This window comes from Varanus komodoensis, unplaced genomic scaffold, assembly GCF_004798865.1.
Source record: "Varanus komodoensis strain SLA01 unplaced genomic scaffold, ASM479886v1 scaffold22, whole genome shotgun sequence".
In the NCBI taxonomy this organism is placed as follows: Eukaryota; Metazoa; Chordata; class Lepidosauria; order Squamata; family Varanidae; genus Varanus; species Varanus komodoensis.
The window spans coordinates 13,625,736-13,643,330 of record NW_025335606.1 but is presented as its reverse complement, the minus strand read 5'-3'; the positions used below and the strand labels follow the sequence as shown (position 1 = coordinate 13,643,330).

Genomic DNA, 17,595 nt, shown 5'->3' with positions numbered 1-17,595 from the left:
TCATGGCTGTGATTGGTTCGTTGGAACTCTCCCCCCCTCCTCCGCAAAACCAACCACCCGACGGACCAAACAGACGGACCATTCCCTGGAAAGAGGACGGCTGGCTGGGCGGGGCACTGCTTTGATTGACCTGGCGTTGGGCCAACGGCGGGATCGATAGCGAAGAGGCGTTTCTCCAGAAATAGGCGGGTGCGGGAGAATCACGGTGTCGTCGCGAAGGCGAGGACGAGGCCGGTCGTTGTGATGGGAGGGATTAACTACGTGAGGCGGAGCAGGGCGCTGTTGGTGGTGCAAGAACAGCGGCAGCTGCCTCAGCAGGAGGCGGACGACGACGACGAAGCGGAGTCCTCCTGGGAGGAGCTGCCGCCGCCGCCCGCGCCCGCCAGCTCCAGCTCCAGCTCGAGCAGCACTGCCGGGACCTGGAGAGAGGGAGAGATGCTGGGCGCCGCGGCCAGCGCGGGGGCCAAGCCAGCCAAGCCGTCCTTCGTTTCCTATATCAGCCCTGAGGTGAGGCGGTTGGCGTGAGGAGAAAGCGAGCGCCCGGGAAGAAGGAGCGGGACATGGCGAGGGTGGCGGGGCAGCTCAGGTAGGCAGGCGAGGCAGGCATGCGTGGGAGCGGCCGAGGTGGAAGTCGGCTCGCCCGCAAGCGCTTCCTTCCTTCAAGGTCGCCCGCCGGTGTTTCAGAGGAGTTCCTGCCCGGATGAGTAAACTTATGTTTAGGTTAATGAATTGGGCTGGTTTCCATGCTTTGTTTGCTGACTTTGTGCGCCCGCACCGCACCGCACCCCTTGGGGAGAGGGTTGCCCTGAAAGGGCGGAGCTACCCCCTAATTCATTTTAATTGAAAAAAAAAATGTCGTGGGTGGAGGTTCTGTCAAGGAAGGATGGTGGCTTGGCTGTATAAGATTTCTGTTTGTATCCTGTATTAATCTAACTCAATTCCCATGTATTTCAATATGTTTTCTCTAAAAAGGACTAAATAGTGGGTACAACCCAGTGGCAATGGTGTCGCTCCAGTGTAAAATACATACTTTTGGGTGGAGGAGAAAGGCAGGATAGTCAGGAAGAGGAAAAGGTGAGGCACTCAAGAATACTAAAGAGATCAGTTATTGATTATATAGTATGATCAATGGCCAGGATGCTTTTGAGTACCAGATGACAGGTCACTGTGCTGAGGCATTTAAGTGTGAAACTTGAAGCAGGAGAGGAAGAGGAGGCAAGGTAAGTAGGGGAAGACTGAATAAGGAAAAGGTGTGTTTGTGAAGTTATTAATAAAATATTTTTTCTGAAAGAAAATCGTATAGAGCTATTTGGATCAACCAAATGCATAAATAATAATTGAAGTAATGCAACTTGTAATGATGTTCATCTCTAATTTCCACACTCAGACTTCCATAAAAATAGGTGTTCCTTTTGGTTTGTAGTAGAATCAAAGAGGCCTAATCAAGTGGACACTACTGCATCAACATTATGCCATAATTTGTTCGTACTTCAGTTCTGCAATATTGTCTTCAGTAGCATCTCTTCTTAAGAGAGTGGCAACCATTATTTACTTAGGACAGATTTCTAATGGAGAGCCTAAATGCATCACTGTATCTGCAAAGCAAGGCTACGGTGCCTGCTAGACAATTTTTCAATTTCCTTGCATGGTGCTTATGGTGAGCTTCTTGCAACAAGTTATGGAATGGGAGCAAAGTCCATCCCTGCACCAACATCTCTGGGAGCTGCAGGGGGTATGAGCTACCCTATGCATGGAGATAGGAGCCCCCCCCCCCCCGCCGTTGATATTCAACAGTACAGCTTTTTTTCATCCCATGCAAATAGATGGAGAAATTACATCATTCATTTCCATAGGGAAAGAATAAGATGTTGGGAGGGAGCCAAAAGAGAGCCAAAGGTCATGTTTTTAGCATATGAAACCTTAAATGAGACTAGTTGTATAACTTCAGCCTTTATGCTCCTGTACAATCTATTAATGATCAGAGGAGGCACTCTTGTAGATACAACTTGCACCTAGGTTTGCCTCAAGAGCACTGGCAGTAGAGTGCTTCATGTTACAGCACCCACTCTCTGTAATGTATTGCCAGTTGTCATTAGACAGGGCCCCAGAATTCTGGTCTTTAGTTCTTTCTTCAAGACCCATCTCTTAAAACAGGATTTTCTTGAAGTATTCATTTATTTGGATATTTTTATCTTGTCCAATATGAATCGTCTCTGGACGGCTTACAATATAATACATGCATCAAACCATAACAAGATAAAATGCAACTGAGGATCTATCAATAAAACAAATACGTAAACTTTAAAATATTGGGTAAATAAAAAGGTCTTGACCTAGAGCCATAAAGTTCCACTCCAATAGCTGTGGTCTGTAACCCACAGCATAGTACAGGTTTCAGCTATTGCTGATTAGTGTTTTTATTGTGCGTATTTGCTCTACTTTGTACAATACTGCATGTTTATGGCTTTAACATTAAAGAAAGCAGTATATAGATCTCTTAGAGCAGGGGTCTCAAACTCAATGTACCTGGGGGCTGCTGGAAGTAGAGTCTGGGTGAGGCTGGGCTGCATCAAGTATTCCACCAGCACGGTGGTGGTGGGCTGCTCATCCCGCGTCGCTCCCGGAGGCCGGCCGGGCGCCGCAGGCGCTTTGAAGGCCACAGGGCCCCTCCCCCGTGCCCCGCCCCTCCCGGCAATTGGCCCGCAGGCCGTGAGGTTGAGACCCCTGTGTTAGATAAAGGTTTGAATCAAAATAGAAGCATAAAATTGAAATAACTTTAAATACTTGTAAGTATTTAAATATTTATACAGAAAGGACACAAAAATATCAGTATAAAAACTTCTTCGAAAAGGTCTAAGTCAGCTTTCAAATCAGGTGGTATCTATTTCATACCATCAGGGCAAGAATATGGAGATGTTTTCCTTATTTGGCTGCTGATAAACTGCAGGGAGCCACTGAACAATGTATCTTAATGAGGAAAGGATGTATATTAGTAGAAAGGATACTGACAAGTAATATTGATAGTGAATAATTTGAGACCACAATACTTGAAGGAACACTTTTTCCAACCACAATATACATGGGCACAGTGCTCAACAACTGAGACCATCTCCTTATTAGAACCTCTGAGAGAGGCTTCGCTCGTGGCAACAAGTAAGAGGGCCTTCTCTGCGGTAGCTTCCAAATTATGGAATGATCTCCCCACCAAGTCCCACCTGGTACCAACTCGACTGTTTTTTCAGTGTCACATTACGATTGCTTTCTTTGCTTAGGCATTTTACCAACTCTAAATAGCACATGAGGGTGGAAGTAAAGCCTGCTGTTTTTTAGCAGTCCTAGTGGTATGTATTGATCTTTATATTGTTAAAATGTGGTTTAATTTTTTGTGTATAATTTTGTGGGGATTTTATACTTTTGTTTATTTTATATTGCATTTTATTGTATTGTTGTACACAGCCCAGAGCTTCAGCTATTGGGCAGTATAGAAATAAAATAGGTAAACTTTCATGTTGGTAAGAAAGGCTTTACTGTGTGAAGCCTATATGCTTGAGAAAGATCCATAAATGATACAAATACAGATGTACATTCTCTCCCTACAGTTTTTTCGCATAAGTAAATTCATTATTTGATTGGAATTTTGCTAGTAAATCCTGGCAGCACAACCAGAATTGCTTTGACTTGCTGCCTCCTGCAGTTAGTCTTGTTGGCTTGGGGGAGAGCTGGATGGGTATGGCATAGTTGATAAAAGAATGCTGTGAATAGATCTGGGATTGAAATAAATTACTTGCTCTTTCCTCTGCAGACTTCTTTCCTGCTTCCAGTTAATGTGAATGAGAAGGTTATAATTGGGTATGCAGGTGTGGTGAGGGACTTTAGAATGGAATGGAGAAGGAAAGGTGATGTATGATTATATTTGGCCTTGAGCTAGAATTTGTGTTGTGATGGTATGATGAGAGAGGCTACCGCTGCATATCCTCTGCATATCCTGTTCACACATGTCTTACAGTAAACAATTAACTGCAGCCTTACAATCCAAGGAATAGGGTCCTGTTTCATGTAATAGCTGCTCATGTCAATACACTGTAGCACAGGGGTCCTCAAACTTTTCCCCCAGGGGGCCAGTTGAAAGCTGCCGGTGCTGAGTGTGGGCCGGAGAGGTGGTGCCGGCAGTGCACGCGGGCCGGCACGGGGGTGGGGATGGTGCATGTGGGCGGGTGCCGAGCCAAGGTTAGGCGAGGTGGGTTGGAGATTGTTTTTTCCGAGCGAGCAAACCGCTGCCTCCCTGCACACGGGGCGAGGTGGGTGGGGGCAGGCGTGCGCATGGGCGGCATGCAGTGGGTCTAAATGGGCATGGCGGACTGGATCCGGCCCCGAGGCTGTAGGTTGAGGACCCATGCTGTAGGCTATCCCACACTATTTTTCCTGTATGAGGGTGTATGTTGTTTGGCAAACAAGATATTCTAAGGCACAAATCCTTCTCTCAGGGCAAGGATATGATAAGAATGTAGATAGGGAGCAACTGTGGATTTATAATTTAAAGGTGTGTAATTGCCTTTGACTGTGTCTTGAGGAAAAGATGACCTGATATAGGATACATTGAGTGAGTTTTCAGGAGTGAAAGATCAGTAAATAGAATAGCTGATGTGTTTCTGATATTTCTAAGACATAGGCAAGAGGTGATGATAATAAATGGTGGCATGCAAATTATACCAATGTACAATTGATTGGATCTAGATTTGGTCATACATGGAACAGATATATTGGCCAATCAGGCAAGGCTTACTTCCATCTGGAAGAGAAAGAACCTCTTTCATTCTTGTTTTCATAGGAGTGCATGGTTAATCAGTGGTTCCCAAGGTTAAATTTCAGAGCAGTGAATCTCTTTTTCTAACTTTTTTTATCTTGATTTTTGTTCAGTTGTTTGACATGGGATTCAATAGGAGTTTGTCCTTGCTTCCTGTGCGTTAGCTTCTACCACACTATTGCCAGTACTTCATTCAGAACAAGAAATATTTAAGCTCATGTTTATTGTTTTTTAGTGGCTGTATTTTGTCTCGGGTACACACCAGTCACAATTGTGCTGCTACCCAGACTAAGCTGCATATCTCAATCTGACAATCACATGTTCTATTCTAGTTCATTTCACCAACTTGGAAAGGGAGATAACGTCATACACGTGCAGCTCTTCATACTTACTACTTTGAGAACTGGGGCAGGGCTGGTGCTCTGGTGTTGATTGCAGTTTGTACCCTACACAGGAGTCACATGCTCACTCTAATGTCAGGTCATTTTGCAAGCCAGGAAAGGGCAATGGCAGCACTTAGTGCTGTTCTCCAACACCCACTTATTTCAGAACTGGACAGGGCTACTGTGATGGTACAATGGACAGCTTGTAATATATGTGGTACATATTTAAGTCTGTAGTTGACTTACCTTTATTTCTGTCTTGGTACTACTTTTGAAATTGTTATAATAGTAAGGGCAAACTGCGGCAGCACCCTCTCTTTCCTAGATAAAAGAAGTTTTTAAGCACTTCACTCATTCCTTATGACCTTTCAGGAAGCAGAAACTGAAGAAGGAAGCAGAAGACTACAATATCCTATCATTTTAGAGGATTCCTATCAGTATAGGAATACTGATAGCTTTTAAACTTTAAACTAGAAAGAAAACTTGTTTCCACAGATAGTTGCGTGATTTCAAAGTGTTCAAGAAGTATGTGTTCTAAACTCACTGTGCTTTGGTATCTGTAACACTTTCTCTAGAGGGGAATAAACAATAAAATATTTATGATTTCTGAAAAACTGAGTATTTCCTTGGATTTAGGTTTATTGATCAGGTAGCTTTCCAAGAAAAATTCTCAGATTAGATTCCTTATGTTTGAAATGAAACAATTACATGGAAAACCCCAGTGGGAGGAAAAGACTTCTGCATCCTTATAACTTCTGTAGCAACAGATATATGTAGAGGAGACACCATAGTTCTCTTTCAGATACGGGTTGGGTTCCACAGAGGAATGAAAAGGCATTCAGGTTATGCAACAAGATTCTCTGAGAGATTCATGCGAGTGTTTAGTCATGCTCCTGTTCCATAGAAGTATTTCTGATTATTTGGAAGTAATTGGAAACTGTACCTCCCTATATTATTTTGAATGTAGGGGGCCTTCTGTAGCCTTTGTACAGGCATATTTGCTGACCTGAGAGAATGTGGATCTAGGTAAGCAGATGTCACATCCACCAGTATTCCATCTCATAGCTAAGTAGTAAGGTGTTGCTATTCATGATCTTTTTGCCACAAGATAAAATTGAAAAGCAATGTAGTACATTTCTTGATACCAAGGACTGGATAGAAATGACTTCTGATGAAAGTGCAGAAGCAGGGCTGCAGCTGAATATTAAGAAAACTAAAACCATGGCCACAGAAGAACTATGGAACTTTTAGTGTCAACAATGAAAAAACTGAAGTTGTGAAAGATTTTTCATATCTTGGCTTAGTTATGAATTCATACAGAGACTGTAGCCCAGAAATTAGAAGACTGAGCCTTGGAAGGGCAGCAAAAGATCATAAAGTGTAGGGAGGTTTCATTGGTGATCAAGGCCAAGATTATCTACACCCATTATTCCCCATTAGTATGTATGGGTGTGAAAAGCTGGACAATGAAGAAAGCATTGATGAGCTTAAAACATGGTGCTGGAGGAAAGCTTTGCAAATATCCTGGACTAACAGAAAGACAAACAATTTGTTCCTAGATTATATCAAGGAAGAACTTTGCCTAGAAGCAAAAATTACAAAACTGAGGATGCCATACTTTGGGCACATCTTGAGAAAACTCCCTGGAGAGGACAGGAATACTAGAGCAAGTCAAAAGCAGAAGAAAAGGAAGACCAGTTATGAGATGGAGTGATTCTTTAAAGGAAGCCACAGCCTTGAACTTACAAGAGCTGAACACAGCTGCCATGGATAGGATACTTTGGAAGACTTCTATTCATAGGGTCACCATAAGCCAGCGATGACTTGGCAGCACATAACAAAAGGAAGTAGGTTTAGTATGAGGCAGGATAGATTTCTTCATCTACTTTTTACTTACCCTTTGACAAGAGAACTGACACTATTCAGGATGTATTGTAACTTTCTGATCTGTTGAATGTATAGTGTACCATTTAGGATTTTTTTTGGTTGGTCCAGTGTTTAGTTTAGCAAAATGAAGTAAGTGAGCAGTAGTAGCAGAAGTTTTGGTTTGACACACATGGGAGATGTCTGCAATAGATGTTTGAAGTAGTGTTAAACAAGTGTTAAATATTTTGGGTTCCAAATGTCATAGGTGGAACAAGTTGCTATTTTCTTTCTTCGTATATGCTGTCGGTATGTACTGTATGTAGAGTTGGACAGCTTTATGAAAACTTCACTAATTACTTTTTCATAAGTATATGCAAATCTGGTCTGTAAATTCTTCAGAAAAATACTTAGTTTTTTAAATAAAGAAATACAGCCTTTCAGGGTTGCAATACTACTAAGTGTAATTTTATTGAAGATCTCATAAACTACTTTAAACATAGTTGTTCTGCTTCCTTTTGATACAGGCCGAAAGTATAAACAAAGTTTTGCTTGTTGTGAAGCATCTTTAAGAAAGTTTACTTGAACTTGCCCCTCAGGCCAGTTTCATACTGGTTATACTTGTTTTTTAGTTTCATTCTCCTTTATTAACTGAAGGTCATTAAAATAAGACTCTTGACACCCCCAAATTATAGTTTAATATAAAAACATCACTACATATATCCATTTGCAAAATCAGTGAACGGATCCCTTGCTTTAAAACTCCATTTTAGTTTATAGTGAAACAAAGAGCATTTAGCAAATCATGTAGGTGGAGGAGCCGGCTACCTAGTTCAATGACTTTTTACAGCAATAACTTGCCCTGATTTCACTGTGAAGCTCAGGTGATTTAAAGATTACCCTGGGGTAGCACTGCTATGTCACCTTGTAGCACTATACTGGCAATTCCCGGAGAAGTTCAGTTCCTTAAATGGGAGCAAAATGGTGCACAAGGAAAACGCTAGGAGTGAAGCAGTTGTCAGACAGCGCTTGCTCAGGACACGTTTGTTTTTCCATACTTGAGTTAGCTGGAATTGTGGAATAAATAATGGAATGGTTCTGTAGAATTAATTCTGTAGAAATCTGTGGAATTAATTCCTCCTGTAATACTTGCTCCTCATTTGTTTCCACAATAGCCATATGAAGATATTGGACAAACTAACTGCCCCATGGTCACTCAGAGCCTCATAGATGAACACAAACTTGAGTTCAGGCCTCCCTGCTTAAAGTCCAACACAGAAACTTGTGCTGTGTAATTTTTTTGTAATTTGTTTTGCTGCACTCATTATTACTTGATATTTTTGGCTTAAGTTTCAGTTTTTAAGCTCTTGAGGGTATGTTTAAACATATGTTTCATTTAGGGTTGGGATGAACCCTATTGGAATCCTTCCCTCTAAGCATTCATGGCTTCCTCTTGTGCTCAGCCTGGTCTTCTGATGTGAGCAGAGCTGAGAAGGAGTATGAATGCTCAGAGCCCTGACTGAGCATCCAGCCGCTCAGAAATTGATATTTCTTTGGCACAATTGCAGCTATTTACAGAGCAGTTGTTCCTAGGCACTGCTTGCATAGTCAGTGAGGCTTAATTCATATTGAGTGCTGCATGAACGCTGGGTTTTGTCAGGAACTCCAACTCTGGGCTGCTGCAAAGTGGACCACAGTCTGGGGAGTCAAGGCCAGGAAATCTGAGATTCCTCACACATCCTTAATTTCATTGCTTTCCTAAAGAGAACTCCTTGGGTTAGTGTTGAGATGAAGTTGGCTTCTCCTGTAATCATTAAGCGATTAGTATGCAGTAAAATTGCATGCTCTTGAATATAGATTCCTTTACCCTGTCCCTTTATTTCTCTATCATTAAAAATTGTGTTACCATGGGTAGCTGCTAATCAGGATTACTGGATTTAAAACTGGCTTCAAAACACAATTTCGGATGCCAGCTAAGATGAAGGCCTAGTTAGCATTCACCACAGATTTGCATTTCATAAACTTTAGGTAGTTTTTCATGTCAAGGCAGCCTATCAGTCAAATTACTATGATGAGTTTTCATTAAGTGCCAAACAGTCACAATGAACCTGACAGACAGTTGAGCTCATTCTGGTTGCTTTACTCCTCCCAACCTGTTTACAACTCATTCCTCTTAGTGGTATCCCAGGTGACACCACAGGAATGAGGATATTCTCTTTGATAGCTATGATGAGGGCAACTCTTAGCTCAACCTGACTGTCAGAGTCTTTGCTTTGTGGACAGGGCTTATGTCCTGAAGCATAGCAGAGGAGCTAATCAGGTACTCTTGCCGCCTCCTCCAGAAGAGAGCTCTGGAGTGGACAAGGCAATGCCTGATTCACTGCTGGGAGGGAGCAGTCAGCTGGGTGGCATTGCTAAAAGGGGCAGGACCAATCGGCTGATTCCCAGCTTCTGCATGAGAGGAAGTGTCTCAGACACAGCAGGGGATCAGTTTGGTGCTGCTGCCAAGAGCTGAATAGCTCTCAGCTGTGCTCTCTGGCAAGCCACTTGATAAGAGCAGCAATGGCCGCTCTTGGCAAGATGCTCTCTTATTCTGGAGATTCCTCATCATGGATTGTGTTATCTGAATTTGGACTACACTGTTAATGACAAACAGTCATGGTAGAGAGGAACCCTGGAACAGACCATTGTTTCTTACTGTGGTTCTCAGCCATGTTAAATCACAATGGTAGGGCATCATGACTGGGTTTTGACAATATGCCAAACAATCATTAATAAACAGTCATTGCTTGTTGTGTTATGCAGACCCAGTCTTTATTTCTTTTCCAGCTGGCAAAAACTAGTTAATTACTTAACATGGTGAAATTAGGGTTGTGTCACCTTTAAAATAAAAACAGACTCCATAGTCCTATAGTGAGAGCCAGAATCTCCCAAACTCAGAGGCGTATGGTCAACCAATAGAAAAAGGGGAGGAACAGTGGATATGATCTCAGCCTCTCTATCCATCTGTCTTGCATTTTTACTAGATAAACTTTAATGCCTGTCTTGCTGGAGTGAGAGAAGTGGAGGGAGTGGGAGGAAAGGAGGCTGTGGGAGGCATCATCATAGCTCATAACATGACCTCCATAGTTTCCTTCCTTACCCCCAAAACTTGAGCACCCCCTTTACCCTTCTCCAAGGTCTCTTTACTGGTCTTGGAGAGCAGCTGGCACGGTTCTTTCTGTACAAGCTCTTAGGCCAGAGTTCTCATTTCCAGCTCTGAGGTTGGAGTATTGACTCCAGCATTGCATTTGGGAAATTGAATTTGTCTAAGGGACATAGGATTGTTACCTAATTCTTATAACTTTAGGGAATTGCATTTCTCTGGAGTAGATACTGATAAGGTTACTCTGTCACTTATTTTCCCACAATATGCAGCTCACTGGTATGCAAGGTCCAGAGCTGACGGCATTTATATTTGGCTGATTTCCTGCTGGTTCATATCTCTCCTATTGTCAAGGGATTTTTGTGTTGCACAGTACAAAATATGTTTCCAAAACTAGCTCACTCTTTTCTTTAAAGTAAGGAGAAGCTGGTGATATAGGCAGATTCTAATTTCAGCATAAGTTGAAGTTAACAAGCTACAAATAAGATATAAACCAAGCTTGCTAGTCAGAAAGGAAAGACACCTTGGGGAAGGGTAAAAGAGGGTGCTCTAACCTCTCATTCTGCAGGTACAAACCTACTGGAACAATATTGGATAAGTTACAAGAATTTTTTTTGCTCTGAATACCTCTGTTTCTACCATTTAATCTTATGAACAAAGTTGCTTGGATAAACCAGTACCAGTTTTGCACAACCATTCTTAGTATTAAAAAGAAAACACTTGGTGTTGAACTTCATATGCAGTGGAGTTGTATGCTTTTTTCCCCTTGAACAGTACTATTCAGTCTTCCAAGTGGGACAATTACATATTAGAATGCCTCCTTGCACACTAAACACATGGGCACATAAGGAAAATGGAAGATTTAGCTTTCCAAACTATTTCTTTACATAGGAAATTTTAAAATTGGGGCGCTCTCTTCTACTTGCAGTAAGAAGATTATCATCCAGAGGACATGTTCAGTTGTGTGTTCTTCTGCCCACTGGTTAAATAAGGGACTATTACTGCCTTCAATAAAGAGAACTTGAAATCCAGATGGTTTTGCTATTATAACTGTTTTTATTAAATGAATGTATTTTCTGCCAAAATATCAAAGAATGATACAATAGCATAGACATCCTAAGGGGGCAGTCCAGTGCCCTCTGCCTCGTATTTTATTTAGGTGACCATTTTGGCTGTACAATTGTAGCACTTTGGATCGGGAGGGAAGGTCCCTAGAGCGCTGTTTGGATATGTCATAAACTATTAGTCCCAGTCTCCTGCTCTCTCCCTGCCACACCCCTTTTCCTGTCCTTCAAGGCTAAATTACAGCCTCAGAGTCAGACAGCATGATTCTCTCCATGCCAGCTGATGAAGAGATGGGGTCAAGGCTCTGTGTTTAGAGTGTGAGCTTGCAAGACCTAAGTCTTAGAGTTCTGAATAATTCTATATTCCTCCTGATAATGTCTGAATAGTGCCATAAGTTCCTTATTATCAACCCAGGTTTTAGTTCAGAGTACAACAAAAGTATTAAAGATTTAGTAGTGCTACCGAATGTTGTCTTCATTTTTCTATTAGCTGTGTTATGGTGGGGCCAAGGGGTCATGGAAGGTGGAACAGTGTTTGAATCCTTCAGCAGATAGCAACCAAAGCACAGAAAGAGTAAACTGAAGCATAAAACATGCACAAGATGGAGTGGAAGTCACAGCTACGCAGAAGTATTCTTTTGGACCCAAATTGTCCTGTTCCAATAATAACTCTCATGGCACAGGGAATCCAAGTGACTCCAAGATTGAGTGGTAAAGGAAATCCATACTGTCATAACAATGGTAAAATGAAGAAAGGCTGTTACATGTGCAGCAGCTGCTGGACACTTTAACATCACCCAGAATGACCCTGTCCTTTGTGGAGGGAAGGGGCCATCTTTCATTAGCCAGCTCAGGCTATAAGCTAAGTTGAACTCGTTTTTTAAAGATTGCTGCTTTTGATGATAGGTGTTACCACTGCTTGGTGTTCAGTGGCAAACTCCAAAGTCTTTCTGCTTCAGTGAAGGGCTTTGGAGCAGCAGGGACTTTCTGCATATAGGTGGAAGTTGTTCCCTGACACAACTTAAATTTATTTAGCAACTTAACTGCAGACATTTTATGTCTTCAGTGGCTAACATGTATTTATACTGCAAGTAAGGTGTTCTGGATTATTAAAGTCAAGTCAACTGACTGTTGGCACTGCATTGTTTCTGACTAGTTTACATTGATTTGGCCAGTATATAGTAGTAAATATCTATTTGAATGTAAAGCAGAAGGCTGCTATTAATGTTAGTATCTAAGGCAAGAAATAGAGCTATGCCAAATCATATAAAATGTATCTGGGCTTGTTTGTCTTTTGGAAGGCTAAGTTGGTATGCTAGGTTCCCAGCAATGGTTATGTATCAAATGTTTTCATAAGTGACTGATAATAAGTTCAGCTGAACTAACCTGAAACCCCCTAATTTTAATGATAAGTAGAATTTAAGTGCTGCAGAATTCACAGTATTATTTTTGGAAAGAAACAATTGAGCATGCACCAATCCTTTATGTTAAACATATTTGCAAGAAAGTAAAGACTGCTGAAGAAACCATAATAATTGTGAACTGCATTCCCTAATACATTGTAGGAGGCGATTTCAGTAGGAGTTTTATTTACTGACATATTTCAGTAATACTTTGCTATGCTGACATTATTTTGTGTGAACATTTTACTATGAAAGTATTAGAAGTTAGGATAGTTGACATGAGAAAAGATGGCTAATCGTAGAAGGAATTAGGCTTTATATCCCTGTCTATATAGCTTAAGCTGTAATTTGGTTATTCACTTCAATATACCACAAACTCCTTTTTCAAGTCTTCAATTGAGTAGTAGCTCCTAAACTCCCTGAAATCCTGTAAGTTTTTTTTAGACTAGCCTTGTAGTCAACTTTTGTGTACAGGTGGTTCCCAGGTTACAAATGAGTTCCATTCCTGAGAAAATGGAAATTAATCTTTAAGTCAAATTTGTATATAAGTTAGATTACACATAGCTGACCGTCCACACATAGCTGACATTTGTGGGGTTCAGGGGTACAGGACCCGCATGAAAATAGAAAAACAGTATCTCTAGCCCCCTCCCCTCAAACTGAGCAGCACATCCTCTTTGCAACAAGGACATTCTGGAAAAATTTCTTTCTCCAGATGGGTGAGGCAGTAAAATTGGCTTTGGAAGGCCTGCCTCTCTACTTCTTCTCTATGGTGATGCTTTGGAGGCCCTCCCTTGTTCCCCTTTCACTTCTCTCTCTATAATAATGATGATTTTCTGCAGTAATTTTGAAAAATAATTCTTAAAAAAGAGAATGCAAAAAAAGTGCAGCAGCTGCAGGACCATTGCACTAATTTCCCATGACAGCTAAGTGATTTGCAGCAGAATTCAAGAAAGAATGTTCCCCATATGGAATGAGAAATGCCTGATGTTCAAGTTGCATTCCAAAAAGAAAAAGGCACTCACGATCATATTACAACCTATGTTGGCTACTGGAGCACACCAAAGGATTTCAGAAGATCAGTCTATATCTTATACACTACACCAAATCCTTTGACTGTGTAGATCATAAGAAGCTATAGATGGTATTGAAGGAAATGGGTGCACTTCACCACTTGATTGTCTTGATCTGTATAACCTGCATTATGGACAAGAAGCTACAGCTATGGTAAAATATAGAGAAACTGAACAGTCTCCTATAGGCAAGGGTATATTTTATCTTCCTTTCTGTTCAGTCTGTACATAGAACATATAAGAAAAGCTGGATTAGGATCAGCGGAAACAGGAGTGAAAATTGGTAGAAGATTCATCAAAAGCTTTTCAGATTTCATGTGCAGAAAGCAATGAATTGAAACAACTCCTGAAGAAGGTATAACAAGAAAATGCAAAAGAATAACCATGACTTTTCATATTTAGAAAACAAAATCATGACTACAGAAGAATTACACAACTTAATGTCATCAGTGAAGAAATAAAACTTGTGAAAGATTTTACATACCTTGCCTCAGTCATCAATTCAAAGGCAGACTTCAGCCAAGAAATTAGAAAATTGAACCTTGAAAGGGCAGCAGTGAACGAACTAGAAATTGGTTCCTTTGAAACCAACGAATGTTTCCAAGACGATTCCTTGGAGACCAAGGCCAAGATCATCCAGTCTATTGTATTCCCAATCACTCTGTGTGTGTGAGAAAGCTGGACAATGAAGAAAGTTTGCAGGGGGAAAAAACAATGCATTTAAAGCATGGTGCTGAAGGAGAGCTTTACAGAAAGAGGAATGAGTGGCTTCTAGATCAGATCAAGCAAGAACTTTCCCTGGAAGCAAAAATGATGGAATTGAAGCTGTCATAATTTGGACACATCGTGAGAAAGCGAGACTCACAGAGAAGACAAAAATGCCAGGGAAAGTTGAAGGCAGAAGAGGAGAAAGACTGTGAGATGGACTGACTCCATAAAGGGAACCACAGCCTTGAGGTTACAAGAGCTGAGCAGGGCTGTGAAGGATAGGATGTTTTGGAGGTCATTCATTCAGAATTGACATAAATCAGAGATGATTTGACAATACATAACAAATTTAACCCACTTATTTCTAGTCCTATTGTGATTAGACATACAATTTTCTTCTTACTGCTTTGTGTCTGAAAAGAAATATACAGTGGTACCTTGGCTTACGAACTTAAACCATTCCAGGACTCTGGTCATGACCCAAATTGGTTGTGATTCAAGTCAAATTTCCCCATAAGGTTCATTGTAAATAAGGTTAATCTGTTCTGTAATCATTTTTTATCACACAAATTTAATCATAGTACAGTAGAGAACACTAACCATGGGCGGGGGAGGTTTTTGTTTGGAGGGAGAGTCCAAACAATAATTGTGCAATAGCAATTGTGCTGCACTGGGGGGGAGATGGCCGCAGTCATGCTCATGCAGGGAAGACTGGCACAGCCACGGCCATCTCCCCCCCCCCCCACCATGATCCCGGCCCCCCCCCCCCCCAAGTACGACCGCGATCGCGCCTGTCTTCCCTGTCCAAGCGCAACTGCGATCATAGATGGTTGTGGTTGCGATCGCGCTTGGACAGGGAAGACAGGTGTGATGGCGGCCGTCTCCCCGCCCCCCCCCCCCGAGCACGACTGCAATCGTGCCTTGCAGGGAAGACGGGTGCGATTGCAATTGTCACCCAAAGCGGAGTTTGCCAAAATTTCTGTTCATGGTCATGAACTGAGGCATTTGTGAGCCAAGGTACCACTGTATTTACTTTGCCCAACAGTTAAATGTTGAGCATTTCTAAAAGTATTTTCATGTCATACAACATATTAAATATGGACTGCAATATTCTTCCAGGTGAAAAGATCTTTAGATTAGTATCTTGGAACACCTAACTTGTTAAAATGGAATGGGCGGTGAAGTTGGGTATAGTGGCCCATAATGTAACTGCTATAAGGGGAGGAATAATCATGGCTGATCTGAATTTCTCCTTCCCTCTGAAGGGGAAGAGAAAGCTCAGAAAAGGTATCTGAAAAAATAAAGGGCTGACAGTTGAGTGATCAATAAAATGCCTTACTTTACAGAGGATAAGATTACCAGATACAGCTGATAAATTAATACTAAAGCAATAAATTATTTATGATGGTATTTGCTAAATTTTACAGCATATCTACTGTTGCTTGAACCAGAGAGTTCAAACATACCTTTCTACTTATGTATATCAGTGTATTTTTACATTTTTTCACTTTACATTTCACTTTATTTGTATGCTGCCCCATAGCCCATAGGGCTCTCTGGGCAGCTTACAATAGAACAAAACAAAAAACAAAACAAAAAAACATATTTCATAAAAATACAATTGTACATTAGAACAATACAATATTTAACTGTAAGCGATACAAAAATCAAACAAACCTTAATACAATAATATAATATATAATACAATGAATAATATCAATAATAAGAAGATATAGTCATGATTTCCACCCAGAAAGAGTGGAAATCACTATACTTATTTGAGTCCTGTAAGTATAGTGTTTCTTTAGATGACTGTTATTGTTGCATTTACAACTCCTTTGAGGAACCCAAGGTGGCTTACATAGACCTCCTCCACTCCCTTTTATCTTTACAACAACAAACCCTGTGAATGTGGTCAGGCTGAGAGTGTGACTGACCCAAAGTCATCCAATGGGCTTCATGATGGGGGAACTAGAACCCAGATCTCCCAAGGCCCCCGTCCAGCCCTCTAACCACCAAACAATGCAGTAGTGCCCTTGCCATTGTTGGGTGGCTTGTGTCTTCTCATGGTTGGAAGAACAACATAAAAACTGACCTCTTTATTGAGTTCTACAACCCTGATAGAACTACTGAGGTAGCTTATTAAGAGCATCTTTGCATTCATCTTATTAGGTGTTGGCATAATGTAGCTGGAAAATTACTTTAAAAAAAGCAAATTTTACTGAAAGAGCAATTCAGGGAAGGAGGGTTGATTAGTTTGTTATGTTGGATTTTTGAAGACAAGCTAGAGGTGTTGTATTGGGACTCTGGAGAAATGATTAAGGGATATGGAAAATAAAAGGGATAGTACACTAAATATAAAATGTTGCCATATTGAATCAGACCTATAGTCTGTCTAGGCAGTGCTATCTCTTCTGCCCGACAGAGGCTCTCTAAAACCTTGAACAGAAACATTTTTCAATATTGGTTTTTTTCAAGTGGAGATATCAGGGATTAAACTTGAAACCTTGGATATACAAGGCACATGCTCTACTTATGGAAGTAGCAGAGTCAGATATTTTTAAAAAATAATATTTAGCTCTACTGCTTTCTTCCACCATCAAAATAATGTAGCATTTCATCAGTGCCTTATGAGTATGACCCCTAGGCATCTGGTGGTGGTTCTTGATCTAAATGAGCTGATTCTGTGCCCTAAGGAAATCATGTACCTCTATACAATCCTGTTGACAAAGAATACATGATTGCTGTATCAAGTGGAATGTTAAATCTGTCCCAGGTAACTTAATGTCTGATCACACGTTCCCTTTTGCTCCCGCTGTGTTAAAAAGCATGTACTAGATTCTTGTTTAACTTGGGAGCTTTCTTTGATCATTCTCAAAGTAACTTACAGACGTAGTAGCATCAACAGGGGATGTTCATGATTTTCAACACAAATAAAGCAATTTCTACTAAACTGGTGTAAGGCAACTTAGCAGATAAATTAAGATGTTTACTAGATTGCCTACTTACGAGTACATAGCTGTGACCTTAAGTTACTATGTAACATTGACCATTGTATTTTTATCAGTATAGCACTTTTAAAGTGACTTGACATTAACATATGCACTTATTACTTGGAACTCAAAGTTCTTTTCCTTACTATTTGACTAATA

General features: G+C 41.0%; 1 protein-coding gene across 4 annotated transcripts in view; it reads left to right on the top strand.

Moving 5' to 3' along the window:
* Positions 1–290: 290 nt before the first annotated feature.
* The window catches only part of MTMR12 (myotubularin related protein 12), a 54,787-nt gene continuing 37,482 nt past the window's right edge, over positions 291–17,595 (top strand). For 2 of the 4 annotated variants that reach the window (XM_044431190.1, XM_044431187.1), the window contains exon 1: positions 291–507. In XM_044431190.1, the coding sequence (XP_044287125.1) occupies positions 436–507 (72 nt within the window). In that variant the 5' untranslated portion in view covers positions 291–435. Of the gene's footprint in view, positions 587–14,688; positions 14,693–17,595 lie in introns of those variants that run through there. The other 2 variants (XM_044431188.1, XM_044431189.1) reach the window with 2 other exon arrangements.